Below are 17,190 nucleotides of genomic sequence, written 5' to 3' on the forward strand. Positions count from 1 at the left end.
TAACCTTTATGCTCCTTGCTTTATATTCTGTCCGCACAGTGGTCTGCATACCATGGGTTTGTTTTAGCTACAGACGCACACACACCTACAGAGGACCTGGCCTACGTTCTATACTATTATCAGCACCGGCTGATTTTAATATTAGATTTCAACTTAGCAGTCGCTGTAAACACAATCACATAATGTTTAGTCTTTGCTTTATTGTCTTGAACTCATGGATTTCCAAAATAACGCCCGTCAAAATCGTACCTTCGACTTTATAACAATGATTTACGAGATTAACCGAGCACTTGAACGCAGCACCCGTTCAATCAGTTTTATATTTATTTCTTTCGCGATTAAAAGCACATTTGTTGCCCTAAATTATACAGTCGTATTGATTCAATGTGCTGTGTAATATGTAGCTTCTGTAAATAATTATAATGCATAACTAACAAACGCAGGGGGAATTGGTTCCTACTGCGCTTCCGTAGTGATTAAATTTGTCCCTCCGAGCTGGCCGTAGTTGTTTATGGAGCCTGCGGAATAATGTGCCTGAAAGTGATTCTTTCTTTCATAGTATTCAACAAAATAAGCTGTGACTTTGCTGAGACATTTGTCAACGAGATTTGAGGACACAAAGCCAAGACCTGAGGTGAGCGTCTTGCCTAAAACTATGAATAACAATGTAACGTCACTATGATAGAATTCTTTTTAGTCAGACCTGTGTCTCGTGTTTTACCTTGACATGTTTCGACTACTTCCTGCAGTCTTCCTCAGAAGTCACATGATGTTACGTGACGTGTCTGCCAGCTGATCTTATGCAGGTTGTGGCGCCATTCTCCCACTACTCCAGGTAGTGGGGGAACAGCGCCACCTGTAGTCCGGCTTCCTCAGCGCTGTGTCCCAGGTGTGGGACAGCAGTCTGGTCTCCTCAGGACAGTGTTCCAGGTGTGGGACAGTGTAAAAGTTCCCTCGTCCCAGTTCATTGTCCTATTGGCCCGCTTCCTTATTTCGATGGCTTCCTTAATCCACCGTTTGAATTTGTTGTCCTCGTTTCCGATCACTTTTGCCCCATCCCAGTCCATAATGTGCCTTTCTCTTTTGCAATGATCCGAGATTGCTGATTTCAGGTTTTCTTGTTGTGCTTTCTGTTTTGTTGCCCTTGTGCTCATCCCAGCTGATTCCTTTTCACATTCTGTTTTATGTTCTTTTTTCCGTGTGCTGAATGATCTTCCTGTTTCACCGATGTATGTTTTATTGCAGGACAGGCAGGGTATTTCGTATATGACGTTGCATTTTTTGTCCGGTTCGATCTTGTCTTTTGGGTGCACCAGTAGTTGTCTGAGTTTACGATGTGTTTTGACGGGTGTATTGATGTTGTGTTTACTCATTGCTCTTTGTATTTTTTCCGTTATTCCACGGATGTAGGGGAGTGTCACCATTGTTTTATTTTGTTTTTGGTTTGTGTTTCTCTTTTTTTCTTTGTTTTTTCTGTTGTCGATTTGTTGTTTTCCTTTTTTGATTGCCCACATGGGGTACTGGCATTTTTTTAAGGCCTTTATGATGTGTTTTTCCTCCTCCTGTCTGTCTTGTGGGTCTGTGATCATGGTGGCTCTGTCGAATAGTGTTCGTACGGCGGAGAGTTTGTGTGCGGTGGGGTGTTCAGACGTCCATAACAGGTATTGGTCGGTGTGTGTGGGTTTCCTGTGAATTTTGATTTTTATGCTGCCGTCCTGTAGATGTGTGATGTTTATGTCCAAAAAGGTTATCGTACTGTCTTTTTCCTCCTCGTGTGTGAATTTGATTTTTCCTGTGCTGTCTATTTTGTTGAGGTGGTCTGTTAACTCCTGTGTGTGGCCAGTTTTTATTTTTTCCAGGATGTCATCCACGTATCTCCTCCACATTTTGAGACCGCATTGTGCAGGTGCCGTGCAGATGGCCTTCTCTTCTAGGTCCTCCATAAAAAAACCACTCATGATGGCTGAGAGTGGGTCCCCCATTGCAAAGCCCTCCCTCTGTCTGTATAAAATACCCCTGAATTGGAAATATGTGGATGTGGATACGAAATGTAGCAGCCGGGTTATGTCGTTAACTGCTAGATTGGTCCGTTTGTGTAGTGTCTTGTCTGTCCTGAGGCGGTTCTCTACTATCTGCAGTGTTACGTTTACTGGTGTTTTGGTGAAGAGGGATATTACGTCATGTGATATGAATATTTCGTCCGGGTGTACTGTGGTGTCCCTGAGTTCCTGCGCTAACTGGTTTGAGTTTTTACAGTGTTGTTCGGTGAGGCCTAGTAGTGGTTTTATGAGGTCAACTAGTGCTTTTGATAGGTTGTATGTTACTGATCCAATGCTGTCCACTATTGGGCGTAGTGGTGTGTTTTGTTTGTGGATTTTGGGTGTGCCATATATTCGTGGTGTGATACTGGCTGTGGGCATGAGGTGGTTGTATGTGCTCTTATCTATTTTACCTTCCTGTAGTAATGGTTTGAGTAGTGTTTTGAGTGTCCTTTTCTTTTCTTCTGTGGGGTCCTTTCTGAGCGGTTCATATGTTTCAGTGTCTTTTAACATGTTTTCCATCTGTTGCTCGTAGTGCTTAGTGTCCATAATGACTGTTGTCCTACCTTTATCCGCGGGTATGATTGTGATGCTCTTGTCCTGTGCCAATGTTTTAATTGCTTTGGCTTCTTCTTTTGTTATGTTAGCTGGTGGTATTTTTGCGGATTTTAGAATACCTGCTATCTCGTTCCTTAGCTCTGCTTTTTTCCCCTGGTCCGGTATGGATTGACACGCTAATACGGTGGCTAGGATGAATTCTTCGTGTGGTATTTTGTTTGGTGTGACAGCATAGTTAAGTCCGCGAGACAGGACGTCTATTTCTATCTTTGTTAGGCGGCGTTGTGAGATGTTTTTGACCCATTTTTCTTTTTCCGCTTCGTCTGTGTCCTTATTTCTATGTTGTTTTCGTGTTATTAGTCTGTCCAGTTTTTTGATGTGTCTTACCTTTGTCCGTTCAAAAAATATTTCGTGCGTCTGCCTCAGGTGTTCTTTTACGAGTTTCTGTGTGTTTTCTTCCGTGGGGTATTTCAGTCTGAAAGCTTCCGTTTGTGTTTTTATCTCTGTGTTGATGTTGGTTATTTTGCTTGTCGTGCAGCGTATCCTTTCTTTAAGGAGCGCTGTGCGGGTTTTCTCTATTATCCTATTTGCATTTTGGGTTGGGATGGGGTTTTTTACTTCCAAGCTTGGTGGTGTTACTCCCTCGTCTCGGCATCTCAGGTTGAATTTAAGGTGGTTGCGATAGCGTGCCCTTTTTTGTTCCAGCTGCTCCAGGCGTCGGAAATCTTTGACACATTGTTGTCCAAAACTTGTTCGTAATATTTCGATAAGGTTCATTTGGTCTTCACCTATTTATGAACTAACACAAGACACAGGTCTGACTAAAAAGAATTCTATCATAGTTCATAAATAGGTGAAGACCAAATGAACCTTATCGAAATAATGTAACGTCACTTTGTTATACAAGCTGCAAAACACGTGGAAAGTTGTCGCAGCTCTCTGAAGAAAGCAGGAGGCTGTCAGTTCAGTAATATTAAATAAAAAAAGAAGACTGCAGACTCTAAATACCTACTTTAACTTGTAGGTTAAGTGTTCTGTGCTAACTGCACACGTATGTCGCAGCCTCATAGGTCTTAGTAAAGCCTGTTTAACTGTTGTCCTTCGCAGGGGGAGAGGCTCTTATTAGATTCCTGAATGGGTTTACTGAGAGCACACCCAACCCGCCTGCCAGGGGGACAAGAATATCCTCCTCATGGGTCCTCCTGGAGCAGGGAAAACCACCGTAGGAAAGATTGTGGCCCACAAACTGGGGCTGCCTGTCATAGATGTGGATGATGACGTTCTGGAACCGACATGGAAGATGCCTGTGTCTGCCAAACTGGCAGCAGTTGGTGGACAGCGTTTCTTGGAGGAGGAAGGTGACGCTTTGTGTAACTTCTCTGCCACAGTGATTCTATATATGATGATTATATATCATCATCGTCACTTAAACCTTGATGTTTAGTTAATCAATAAAGAATCAAAGATAGATTTATCATTGAAAGTGTGTCTTTGTTAGTCTGAGCCATACATGTGTAATGTCAATGGAAGAATGGTAGAGACATTTATTGGAGTAAATCTGACCCCTTAATGTATTAATTGCTGGGTATGTAGATGGTTTTGAACCTCTCGAAGAGGTTGATGTCCCTCTCCAGCTGCGTCATGGCCTCCTCCAGTCGGAGCTTATGGGTTTTCCTCGACAGGGTTTCAATGATGAGAGGCAGGCATTGGTACTCATGGTGCACCTTATCCCAGTTTTTCTTCAGGGTCTAGAAGGACAGAGAGATAAATATCAGGATTCAGAGATTTTATAGAGTAAACAGGAGTCAATAAAAGGTACTGGCAATAGTTGATGGATGCTGAAAAGGTTCATTCCTCTCCCTAAAGTAATGGAATCATTCTGTTCATTTCCTGTGCTTCTTCACTGGTTCCAGGTGCCTGAATGATCCCCTGCTGTTTCAGAAAAAAAGGACTGCCGCTGTGTAGCCATGTTTTTAGGTACCTCCAGGACAGCTTGACGCTCCTCCTCTGACAGGTTCTTCATGGATGCCTGCTCCCTCTGCTCCTTCAGAAAGTCCTCGTGCCTCTCCTGAGCAATTCGCTCTTCTTCATTGCGCTGCAGCAGGTACTCAGGCACCTGACCATAGTCCTGCAAACAGAAGGAGGAAACTTTAGACATGTTTTGAAATAAAACTGTTGTAACTAAACCATGTATTGAGTAATTCAAGAAAACACCTTTTTACGGCTGTATTTTGGGACAAGTCCTGAGTTTTCAAGGAGCTGCTTGGATCCTTTGTTGCTGTCTACAATTGTAGGATGCGGTTTCTTCGGCACCATTACAGTTGTGTTTAAACAGGCCTTCTTGGTGGGGATTCCCATGAGTGGGACCTCAGTCCTCAAAGGAACTGGTGGCTTTCTCACAGTGCGGACGTGCTTTGAGGGAGGTGTGTCTGAAAGAACGCAAAAAAGGAAGAAACTGATAATCAACACTCAAAAGAAAATCAAACAGCCTAACTGGGGAACTCACTTTTACACACTCTCGCCTCTGTTGAGCGCTTCTTGAGGTAGTTATCAGGAGGCGACACCATTATTTTTGCCGGTCCCATAGTTCTCCTCGCATCCTTATTTGACTTGCTCTCAAGAAGCACAGCTGGCCTGTGCTTTGACATATACCTTTACCAAACAGACCGAAATAATCAATTACTACAGTCACTAAAATCATTTCAGAGGTTCAAGAAAAGAATACAACTGATCATTTCTTCATTTTCATAACAAAGTTAAGCCAAAAAACACAACTCCTGTCACTTAAATAAGTCAATTGTGAGCTCCTTGTTGAGTAAATCCAACATAGATCAAATACTTTTGTGTGTGTGTGTGTGTGTGTGTGTGTGTGTGTGTGTGTGTGTGTGTGTGTGTGTGTGTGTGAGGGTAAACAGCAAACAACAAAGTAGTTAGCTACATTAGCATGGTGGCTAGCTAAGTGAGTTAGCTAAGATAATGTAACTCACAGCGGGGGTTTTTCAATCTTCCGCTCTTTCTCTGGAATGCAATTGTAGATGCTTTCTGGCGGCTTCACACCTTCAGGCATGTTGAATAATTTCAACCCAAAAGGTACGAATCAACTGAGTGGTTTCTGTGGCCGAATAATAACCTGAAGAAAAGCTTGCTCGAATTTGTTTGCCAACACAAGCGCAGGACAGTTGCTAGGCAACCTGCGGAGGACGTGTTGCATTCTGGTATAGTAGGTATTTTTGAACGCATGTCTTCCCATGATATCTGATCTGTCACGTATAACCTTTATGCTCCTTGCTTTATATTCTGTCCGCACAGTGGTCTGCATACCATGGGTTTGTTTTAGCTACAGACGCACACACACCTACAGAGGACCTGGCCTACGTTCTATACTATTATCAGCACCGGCTGATTTTAATATTAGATTTCAACTTAGCAGTCGCTGTAAACACAATCACATAATGTTTAGTCTTTGCTTTATTGTCTTGAACTCATGGATTTCCAAAATAACGCCCGTTAAAATCGTACTTTCACACTATAACAATGATTTACGAGATTAACCGAGCACTTGAACGCAGCACCCGTTCAATCAGTTTTATATTTATTTCTTTCGCGATTAAAAGCACATTTGTTGCCCTAAATTATACAGTCGTATTGATTCAATGTGCTGTGTAATATGTAGCTTCTGTAAATAATTATAATGCATAACTAACAAACGCAGGGGGAATTGGTTCCTACTGCGCTTCCGTAGTGATTAAATTTGTCCCTCCGAGCTGGCCGTAGTTGTTTATGGAGCCTGCGGAATAATGTGCCTGAAAGTGATTCTTTCTTTCATAGTATTCAACAAAATAAGCTGTGACTTTGCTGAGACATTTGTCAACGAGATTTGAGGACACAAAGCCAAGACCTGAGGTGAGCGTCTTGCCTAAAACTATGAATAACAATGTAACGTCACTTTGTTATTTACAAGCTGCAAAACACGTGGAAAGTTGTCGCAGCTCTCTGAAGAAAGCAGGAGGCTGTCAGTTCAGTAATATTAAATAAAAAAAGAAGACCTACTTTAACTTGTAGGTTAAGTGTTCTGTGCTAACTGCACACGTATGTCGCAGCCTCATAGGTCTTAGTAAAGCCTGTTTAACTGTTGTCCTTCGCAGGGGGCTCTTATTAGATTCCTGAATGGGTTTACTGAGAGCACACCAGCTTGCTTTAAGAACTGCCAGATTCTGCCTGAGCTCCGCATCAACACCAAAATCATGGCTGTCCACCAAACCCGCCTTCCAGGGGGACAAGAATATCCTCCTCATGGGTCCTCCTGGAGCAGGGAAAACCACCGTAGGAAAGATTGTGGCCCACAAACTGGGGCTGCCTTTCATAGATGTGGATGATGACGTTCTGGAACCGACATGGAAGATGCCTGTGTCTGCCAAACTGGCAGCAGTTGGTGGACAGCGTTTCTTGGAGGAGGAAGGTGACGCTTTGTGTAACTTCTCTGCCTCTGGGTGTGTTGTGTCCCTGACAGGCTCAAACCCTCTTCATGCTGAGGCGATGCAGCACATCAGACAGAATGGGCTGGTTGTCTACTTGGATGTAGACAGTGAGGACATCATACAGAGGCTCACAAGGATGAAGGTGAACAGGATAGTGGGTCAGGAGGCAGGGGTACCCATGAAGGATATTCTGCTGTACAGGACACAGTTTTATGAGAAATGGCTGGATGTGCGGGTGCTGTGTGGAACAGGAGACACGGTGGAGGAGGTGGCGGAGAAGGTGCTGAAGGCTGTACGGAGATATCAGAACCACGATGAAGATACTTATGTATCAACAAGGTGTGACAGTGCAGGTTTGTCCAATCAGAAAACACACTTCAGTGACGTGGTTGTTGAAGGTCTGGCAGCAGACGGAGGCCTCTATGTTCCCATAAATGGCCTCCCAAAGATGGATGCACGTGAGTGGATGAGATTAGCTGGCATGTCGTACCCTGAACGAGCTTTAGTTTTACTCGAAAAGTGCATCCACCCACTGGACGTGTCTGCTCTGGATCTTAGAACAATGATATTCAATGCATATGGATCAAACTTTTTAACAGAAGCAGTCGCGCCTATGAAACACCTCGTCAACAATCAGTACGTTCTGGAGCTTTTTCATGGCCCCACCGCCTCATTCAAAGACCTGGCTTTACAGTTGATGCCTCAGCTCTTCACACACTGCCTCCCACCTATGTGCAACTACCTCATCCTGGTAGCCACGTCTGGAGACACCGGCAGCGCAGTGCTCAGTGGGTTCAGCAGACTGAGCGGTGCCGACGGAACTCGGACCGGCGTGCTGGTGTTTTTCCCAGAGGGAGGAGTGAGTGAGATTCAGAAGCTGCAGATGACGAGCTACAAGGAGGGAAATGCCAGAGCTGTCGGCGTCCTGTCGGACTTTGACTTCTGTCAGAGAACCATTAAGAGGATGTTTGGTGAGTCAGGACTGACGGGGCATCTCGCTGTGGAGTTCGGGACAGTCCTGAGCACCGCCAACTCCATCAACTGGGCACGCCTGCTGCCACAGGTGAGCCTGAATTATCTGAGTCAGGGGGAACCAAGTAACAGATCATGTTGCGGTGTCCGGTAATGTACACTCAAGCATCTGATGCTGAATGAAAGAAAATTGAACTATAAAACAGCAGCGCCCTCCTCTGGAGAAGCACTTTTTTTCGTTTTTCGTTTTTTTAGGCTGTATTTTCAGTTGCAGAGCTGCTACACTGTGATTTACATGTTATTTTCCTATGTTTATATCACACTGAGTTCTGTTAACCTCTCCTCCTCTCACAGGTGGTCTATCATTCCTCTGCCTATCTGGATCTGTGCAGAGATGGTATTATCAAGTTCGGAGAGCCCATCGATATCTGCATCCCCACTGGCAACTTTGGCAATGCCATGTCGGCTGTGTACGCCAAGCAAATGGGCATTCCGATAAGAAAAGTCATCTGCGCATCCAACCACAACCGTGTCATCACAGACTTTATCACCACCGGCGAGTATGATCTGCGTGGACGGCCTCTCATGCTGTCCAGCTCACCCGCTATAGATATCCTGAAATCCTCCAACCTGGAGAGGTTTATCTACCACGTCTCAGGCGGTTGCGGTCGCCTCGTCAAGGACCTGTTCACACGTTTAGACAGACAGCAGCACTTTCAGGTTCCTGAGCCTCTCCTTGGCAGGATGCAGCAGGAAGTGCTGGCTAGCTGGTGCTCAGAGGAAGACTGCTTGGCCGCCATCCAGAGCACTCACACTCAGACGGGATACGTCATGGACACACACACCGCCGTGGCAAAAGTCGTGTCTGATAGGCTGCAGGACGGCTCCTGCCCTGTGGTGCTTTGTTCTACTGCTCACTATGGAAAATTTGCTCCCGCTGTGTTCAAAGCTTTACAAATCCAAAATATTCCAGAGGATCCTGTGGAGCAGCTGAAGACACTGGAGCTCAGTGCATCCACACCGACAATGCACAGAGAGATGATGCAGTGCCTGAAGGAGGGCGGCAGGACGAAACACACTGTTTGTCAGGCTGATTACAGCGTGATGGTAGAAGAAGTGGAGAGCATGATACAGGACTGTTTCCTGAAAGTTATTTAGATTAGTCCATCATAAATTGATTAAATCCATATTTACTAAGCACACTGTGTCTGTTAGCTCTGTGCCAATGTGCTGTTGTGTTATTAGGCCATGTCAGTGATGTAAATAAAAATTTATGTTTGTTGACCTTTATGCTGCTCCAAGTATGCTAACCAGCAAGGCTAATATGAACCACTAAGTATGTGTTAGCTTAGCCTAGTTGCTGTTTCTAATGGAGATTTATAAACATCAAAGTAAAGGCATCACACCAGCTGGAGAGACTAAAACTGTACAAATGTCGGGTTCAGCTAGCTAGCTGAAGTAACTGGCTAAGCTAATGTTAGACATGCTGTTTATAGGCTCATAAACATGATTTAAAAACAGTTAATAAAAGGTTTGATTACACTTTGCCTCAAAACAACATACTTCTAGTGACACAACATGCTAGTACAGTTAGCTAGCCTCTGTTATTGTAGGCTAACTAAGCTAAGCTATCAGTAAGAGTTCATTTAAAGTTACACAAACAAAACTAAACCTGTTGCCTCCATAAAAGTGTCATTATTGTCACTGTACAATGTGTCACTATTAGCCTACAGCATAAAAAAGAGCCAGTGTTTGTCTTTTATTTTGAAAAATCTCAGCTCAGATCTGGATCACTGTCTAACTGCAGCAGTGTGTCACTCACACTGTTGGCTGTACTCCTGTGCCTTCCATGCTGACAAGATGACGGATCACTTCTTTTTTTTGCTATGCAAGAATGTGTTTCACAGTATGTGGTCACATACTGTAGTCTTCTCTGTACCGACTCTGTGCTAGTTCTCTGTTCCTTCCTCCCATCTGCGGCTGCGGTTTGCTTCGCTGTGAGCGCTGGCCTTATTAATCAAACTGCTTGGCAGGTGAATGTGAAGAATGGGTGGGAAGGAGTCTGCAGGCAGAGGAGGGTGGTGTGCAGGTGCATGGATCTGTGCGTATGTGTGAGCGGCGAGGGGGAAGAGAGAGCCAGCTGTTGCTCGGCACCTAGTGACCCACGGCTGGCTGAGCAAGGATAATTGCAGATACCAGCCTGTTCCCATCTCCTTAATGTGAACCTGTGGCATAATGGAAACTGCTCTGTTCACAGTGGAGGGAAATAGAAAAGAGAGAGGAGGAAATTAAGGCATCCGAGGAGTTTGGAGAGAAGATCCAGTGAGGCGGGTTGAATTGAGGGGTCTGTTCGTAAAGATCCCTGCATCCAGCTCATTTTCTGTCCATGTTCTGAGATTATAACTGACACAGCAATGGAGCAGAGCCATCAGGTTTCAAAAGACACATTCTGAGTACTCATCTCGTAGTTACGTGAAGCTCCTTTGTATAATAAGTGACTTTTCTAAATGAACTGACTCCATCCAGCTTCAGACCATCCCCAGTGATGCCTATTAGCGTTGCTTCAGTGTGATTTTTTTACTGTCCCTTGACAGTTTAAATACATTTCAGAAGCTCCTCCACTCTGCCAAGAACAAAACCCACAGGAGGAACACAAAACATAAAAAATCTTGGCCGAAAAATACCGCCACTAATTATGGTCTCAACACTCCAAAGACCTCTGTTACATTATTGGCAGTTGCCTAACATAATTGCCAGTGTTTAGAATAAAAAGGTAGTGAGAGATCCTGATTAACATCACATCAGACCCCCACAGCCCCCTACCCCGCTGCCATCTTACCAGCTTTTGGTGGTCAGATTTACATAAATACATGAACGTTAGAGCGCTACATAGTGTATTTATCTTTCACAGACTTTTTTATAAAATGACCCGACACTCACAGCGTGACAGTGATGTCATCCCTGCACTCTGATTACCTTAAAACACCACATATTTCATCTGGAGACAACACGTGGTGCTGACACACATTAACCTTTGTGCAGAGCAAGCGGCGAGCGGCGACCTATATTCTCTCCCTAATCATTCAGAAGAAGAAAACTCCCTCGCATGATCCCCTCACAGATGTGACCTAAATCATATTGTTGTTACTTAACCAAGTAGTTTGGATGCCTAAACCCAAACAAATATAGCAACTGGAAATAAAACAACACAGGTCCAACACAGACTCTATTAATTCAAGGAAAAAATGAAGAAGAAGCTGTGATCTAACAACACAGTCAAAATGCATACCCTATGTTGCTATGTTGTGAGATGTTTTTGACCCATTTTTCTTTTTCCGCTTCGTCTGTGTCCTTATTTCTATGTTGTTTTCGTGTTATTAGTCTGTCCAGTTTTTTGATGTGTCTTACCTTTGTCCGTTCAAAAAATATTTCGTGCGTCTGCCTCAGGTGTTCTTTTACGAGTTTCTGTGTGTTTTCTTCCGTGGGGTATTTCAGTCTGAAAGCTTCCGTTTGTGTTTTTATCTCTGTGTTGATGTTGGTTATTTTGCTTGTCGTGCAGCGTATCCTTTCTTTAAGGAGCGCTGTGCGGGTTTTCTCTATTATCCTATTTGCATTTTGGGTTGGGATGGGGTTTTTTACTTCCAAGCTTGGTGGTGTTACTCCCTCGTCTCGGCATCTCAGGTTGAATTTAAGGTGGTTGCGATAGCGTGCCCTTTTTTGTTCCAGCTGCTCCAGGCGTCGGAAATCTTTGACACATTGTTGTCCAAAACTTGTTCGTAATATTTCGATAAGGTTCATTTGGTCTTCACCTATTTATGAACTAACACAAGACACAGGTCTGACTAAAAAGAATTCTATCATAGTTCATAAATAGGTGAAGACCAAATGAACCTTATCGAAATAATGTAACGTCACTTTGTTATACAAGCTGCAAAACACGTGGAAAGTTGTCGCAGCTCTCTGAAGAAAGCAGGAGGCTGTCAGTTCAGTAATATTAAATAAAAAAAGAAGACTGCAGACTCTAAATACCTACTTTAACTTGTAGGTTAAGTGTTCTGTGCTAACTGCACACGTATGTCGCAGCCTCATAGGTCTTAGTAAAGCCTGTTTAACTGTTGTCCTTCGCAGGGGGAGAGGCTCTTATTAGATTCCTGAATGGGTTTACTGAGAGCACACCCAACCCGCCTGCCAGGGGGACAAGAATATCCTCCTCATGGGTCCTCCTGGAGCAGGGAAAACCACCGTAGGAAAGATTGTGGCCCACAAACTGGGGCTGCCTGTCATAGATGTGGATGATGACGTTCTGGAACCGACATGGAAGATGCCTGTGTCTGCCAAACTGGCAGCAGTTGGTGGACAGCGTTTCTTGGAGGAGGAAGGTGACGCTTTGTGTAACTTCTCTGCCACAGTGATTCTATATATGATGATTATATATCATCATCGTCACTTAAACCTTGATGTTTAGTTAATCAATAAAGAATCAAAGATAGATTTATCATTGAAAGTGTGTCTTTGTTAGTCTGAGCCATACATGTGTAATGTCAATGGAAGAATGGTAGAGACATTTATTGGAGTAAATCTGACCCCTTTAATGTATTAATTGCTGGGTATGTAGATGGTTTTGAACCTCTCGAAGAGGTTGATGTCCCTCTCCAGCTGCGTCATGGCCTCCTCCAGTCGGAGCTTATGGGTTTTCCTCGACAGGGTTTCAATGATGAGAGGCAGGCATTGGTACTCATGGTGCACCTTATCCCAGTTTTTCTTCAGGGTCTAGAAGGACAGAGAGATAAATATCAGGATTCAGAGATTTTATAGAGTAAACAGGAGTCAATAAAAGGTACTGGCAATAGTTGATGGATGCTGAAAAGGTTCATTCCTCTCCCTAAAGTAATGGAATCATTCTGTTCATTTCCTGTGCTTCTTCACTGGTTCCAGGTGCCTGAATGATCCCCTGCTGTTTCAGAAAAAAAGGACTGCCGCTGTGTAGCCATGTTTTTAGGTACCTCCAGGACAGCTTGACGCTCCTCCTCTGACAGGTTCTTCATGGATGCCTGCTCCCTCTGCTCCTTCAGAAAGTCCTCGTGCCTCTCCTGAGCAATTCGCTCTTCTTCATTGCGCTGCAGCAGGTACTCAGGCACCTGACCATAGTCCTGCAAACAGAAGGAGGAAACTTTAGACATGTTTTGAAATAAAACTGTTGTAACTAAACCATGTATTGAGTAATTCAAGAAAACACCTTTTTACGGCTGTATTTTGGGACAAGTCCTGAGTTTTCAAGGAGCTGCTTGGATCCTTTGTTGCTGTCTACAATTGTAGGATGCGGTTTCTTCGGCACCATTACAGTTGTGTTTAAACAGGCCTTCTTGGTGGGGATTCCCATGAGTGGGACCTCAGTCCTCAAAGGAACTGGTGGCTTTCTCACAGTGCGGACGTGCTTTGAGGGAGGTGTGTCTGAAAGAACGCAAAAAAGGAAGAAACTGATAATCAACACTCAAAAGAAAATCAAACAGCCTAACTGGGGAACTCACTTTTACACACTCTCGCCTCTGTTGAGCGCTTCTTGAGGTAGTTATCAGGAGGCGACACCATTATTTTTGCCGGTCCCATAGTTCTCCTCGCATCCTTATTTGACTTGCTCTCAAGAAGCACAGCTGGCCTGTGCTTTGACATATACCTTTACCAAACAGACCCAAATAATCAATTACTACAGTCACTAAAATCATTTCAGAGGTTCAAGAAAAGAATACAACTGATCATTTCTTCATTTTCATAACAAACAAAGTTAAGCCAAAAAACACAACTCCTGTCACTTAACCCTCATGGACTGTTCGCAAACACTACCCTAATGTGTTGTTCGGGACAAAAACGTCCCCTAACTTTAACAGTCTTAAAAATATATCAGATAAATAATTTTTTGAAATTTTTTTGCATTGACCTTTTAATTAACTTCAGTTCTAATCAACAGTAGTGAAAAAATCATTTTCCCCCAGGATTTTAACCCTTTAATTTTATAAGGGGTGGTGCTGAAAATTGGAAAAAAAAACACACAAAATGGCTAATTTTTAATAGTAAAGGTGAATGTGGACTGGATTTTTTTTTAACCTTTATTACAGTCTTGGTCATGTCAAACATCAGTAAAAAAATTGACTTTATTGCATTATTGGTTTTTGCACAGCACTGGATTTTCTTTTTTTCTCCCATTTTGTCCCATAGACTTACATTATAACCACTTTTTTTTGACTGCACAGCCATGGCACTACATAATCATGCATTCTTGATTGTTGGTGGTTTACCCTGTTGGTAGGAGGTAAAATTTGTGATTTTTACAGTTAACAACTTAATGACCATATTAACTGTAAAAATCACACTTTACCTCCTACCAACAGGGTAAACCACCAACAATCAAGAATGCATGATTATGTAGTGCCATGGCTGTGCAGTCAAAAAAAAGTGGTTATAATGTAAGTCTATGGGACAAAATGGGAGAAAAAAAGAAAATCCAGTGCTGTGCAAAAACCAATAATGCAATAAAGTCAATTTTTTTACTGATGTTTGACATGACCAAGACTGTAATAAAGGTTAAAAAAAATCCAGTCCACATTCACCTTTTCTATTAAAAATTAGCCTTTTTGTGCCTTTTTTTTCCAATTTTCAGCACCACCCCTTATAAAATTGGTGATTAAAGGGTTAAAATCCTGGGGGAAAATGATTTTTTCACTACTGTTGATTAGAACTGAAGTTAATTAAAAGGTCAATGCAAAAAAAATTCAAAAAAATATTTATCTAATATATTTTTAAAACTGTTAAAGTTAGGGGACGTTTTTGTCCCGAACAACACATTAGGGGGTAGAATTTGCCCACAGTGTACTGTTGACCAATGAAAAATGTTAAAATCATATTAACAAAAATTATGTAAAATTAAGCTTGTTGAGCAAAAATTATTCAATTTGTTCACATATTGACAAAGTTATGGCCAAAATAAACAGAAAAATTTCTCTCAGAGGACAAAAATGTCCCGAACAGTGCATGAGGGTTAAATAAGTCAATTGTGAGCTCCTTGTTGAGTAAATCCAACATAGATCAAATACTTTTGTGTGTGTGTGTGTGTGTGTGTGTGTGTGTGTGTGAGGGTAAACAGCAAACAACAAAGTAGTTAGCTAAATTAGCATGGTGGCTAGCTAAGTGAGTTAGCTAAGATAATGTAACTCACAGCGGGGGTTTTTCAATCTTCCGCTCTTTCTCTGGAATGCAATTGTAGATGCTTTCTGGCGGCTTCACACCTTCAGGCATGTTGAATAATTTCAACCCAAAAGGTACGAATCAACTGAGTGGTTTCTGTGGCCGAATAATAACCTGAAGAAAAGCTTGCTCGAATTTGTTTGCCAACACAAGCGCAGGACAGTTGCTAGGCAACCTGCGGAGGAGGTGTTGCATTCTGGTATAGTAGGTATTTTTGAACGCATGTCTTCCCATGATATCTGATCTGTCACGTATAACCTTTATGCTCCTTGCTTTATATTCTGTCCGCACAGTGGTCTGCATACCATGGGTTTGTTTTAGCTACAGACGCACACACACCTACAGAGGAGGACCTGGCCTACGTTCTATACTATTATCAGCACCGGCTGATTTTAATATTAGATTTCAACTTAGCAGTCGCTGTAAACACAATCACATAATGTTTAGTCTTTGCTTTATTGTCTTGAACTCATGGATTTCCAAAATAACGCCCGTTAAAATCGTACCTTCGACTTTATAACAATGATTTACGAGATTAACCGAGCACTTGAACGCAGCACCCGTTCAATCAGTTTTATATTTATTTCTTTCGCGATTAAAAGCACATTTGTTGCCCTAAATTATACAGTCGTATTGATTCAATGTGCTGTGTAATATGTAGCTTCTGTAAATAATTATAATGCATAACTAACAAACGCAGGGGGAATTGGTTCCTACTGCGCTTCCGTAGTGATTAAATTTGTCCCTCCGAGCTGGCCGTAGTTGTTTATGGAGCCTGCGGAATAATGTGCCTGAAAGTGATTCTTTCTTTCATAGTATTCAACAAAATAAGCTGTGACTTTGCTGAGACATTTGTCAACGAGATTTGAGGACACAAAGCCAAGACCTGAGGTGAGCGTCTTGCCTAAAACTATGAATAACAATGTAACGTCACTATGATAGAATTCTTTTTAGTCAGACCTGTGTCTCGTGTTTTACCTTGACATGTTTCGACTACTTCCTGCAGTCTTCCTCAGAAGTCACATGATGTTACGTGACGTGTCTGCCAGCTGATCTTATGCAGGTTGTGGCGCCATTCTCCCACTACTCCAGGTAGTGGGGGAACAGCGCCACCTGTAGTCCGGCTTCCTCAGCGCTGTGTCCCAGGTGTGGGACAGCAGTCTGGTCTCCTCAGGACAGTGTTCCAGGTGTGGGACAGTGTAAAAGTTCCCTCGTCCCGGTTCATTGTCCTATTGGCCCGCTTCCTTATTTCGATGGCTTCCTTAATCCACCGTTTGAATTTGTTGTCCTCGTTTCCGATCACTTTTGCCCCATCCCAGTCCATAATGTGCCTTTCTCTTTTGCAATGATCCGAGATTGCTGATTTCAGGTTTTCTTGTTGTGCTTTTTGTTTTGTTGCCCTTGTGCTCATCCCAGCTGATTCCTTTTCACATTCTGTTTTATGTTCTTTTTTCCGTGTGCTGAATGATCTTCCTGTTTCACCGATGTATGTTTTATTGCAGGACAGGCAGGGTATTTCGTATATGACGTTGCATTTTTTGTCCGGTTCGATCTTGTCTTTTGGGTGCACCAGTAGTTGTCTGAGTTTCCGATGTGGTTTGACGGGTGTATTGATGTTGTGTTTCCTCATTGCTCTTTGTATTTTCTCCGTTATTCCACGGATGTAGGGGAGTGTCACCATTGTTTTATTTTGTTTTTGGTTTGTGTTTCTCTTTTTTTCTTTGTTTTTTCTGTTGTCGATTTGTTGTTTTCCTTTTTTGATTGCCCACATGGGGTACTGGCATTTTTTTAAGGCCTTTATGATGTGTTTTTCCTCCTCCTGTCTGTCTTGTGGGTCTGTGATCATGGTGGCTCTGTCGAATAGTGTTCGTACGGCGGAGAGTTTGTGTGCGGTGGGGTGTTCA

General features: G+C 42.9%; 3 protein-coding genes and 2 long non-coding RNA genes across 5 annotated transcripts; 3 read left to right on the plus strand and 2 right to left on the minus strand.

The window, feature by feature from the left end:
* The first annotated feature begins 3,532 nt into the window (after positions 1-3,532).
* LOC114453240 (uncharacterized) lies at positions 3,533-4,783 on the plus strand. Its single transcript, XR_003672422.1, has 2 exons — positions 3,533-3,955; positions 4,511-4,783. It is a non-coding gene; the product is annotated as an uncharacterized LOC114453240 (long non-coding RNA).
* Positions 4,172-5,845, minus strand: LOC114453237 (enkurin-like). The gene is made up of 5 exons (XM_028433038.1): positions 5,585-5,845; positions 5,104-5,249; positions 4,812-5,026; positions 4,579-4,725; positions 4,172-4,345 (listed from the first exon to the last, which is right to left on the minus strand). Exons 1-5 carry the CDS (start codon positions 5,662-5,664, stop codon positions 4,172-4,174), a joined length of 762 nt encoding a protein of 253 aa, XP_028288839.1. The 5' UTR covers positions 5,665-5,845.
* A 494-nt stretch (positions 5,846-6,339) lies between these two features.
* On the plus strand, positions 6,340-9,206 carry LOC114453236 (threonine synthase-like 1). Its single transcript, XM_028433037.1, has 3 exons — positions 6,340-6,500; positions 6,743-8,138; positions 8,402-9,206. Exons 2-3 carry the CDS (start codon positions 6,765-6,767, stop codon positions 9,203-9,205), a joined length of 2,178 nt encoding a protein of 725 aa, XP_028288838.1. The 5' UTR covers positions 6,340-6,500; positions 6,743-6,764; the 3' UTR covers position 9,206.
* Positions 9,207-12,293: 3,087 nt separating this feature from the next.
* Positions 12,294-13,255, plus strand: LOC114453242 (uncharacterized). The gene is made up of 2 exons (XR_003672424.1): positions 12,294-12,426; positions 12,983-13,255. It is a non-coding gene; the product is annotated as an uncharacterized LOC114453242 (long non-coding RNA).
* On the minus strand, positions 12,640-15,446 carry LOC114453239 (enkurin-like). Its single transcript, XM_028433041.1, has 5 exons — positions 15,258-15,446; positions 13,576-13,721; positions 13,284-13,498; positions 13,051-13,197; positions 12,640-12,817 (listed from the first exon to the last, which is right to left on the minus strand). The coding sequence occupies exons 1-5, from the start codon at positions 15,335-15,337 to the stop codon at positions 12,644-12,646; spliced, it is 762 nt and encodes a 253-aa protein (XP_028288842.1). The 5' UTR covers positions 15,338-15,446; the 3' UTR covers positions 12,640-12,643.
* Between the last annotated feature and the right edge of the window lie 1,744 nt (positions 15,447-17,190).

The sequence above is a fragment of the Parambassis ranga genome, chromosome 20 (genome assembly GCF_900634625.1).
Source record: "Parambassis ranga chromosome 20, fParRan2.1, whole genome shotgun sequence".
Classification (NCBI taxonomy): Eukaryota; Metazoa; Chordata; class Actinopteri; family Ambassidae; genus Parambassis; species Parambassis ranga.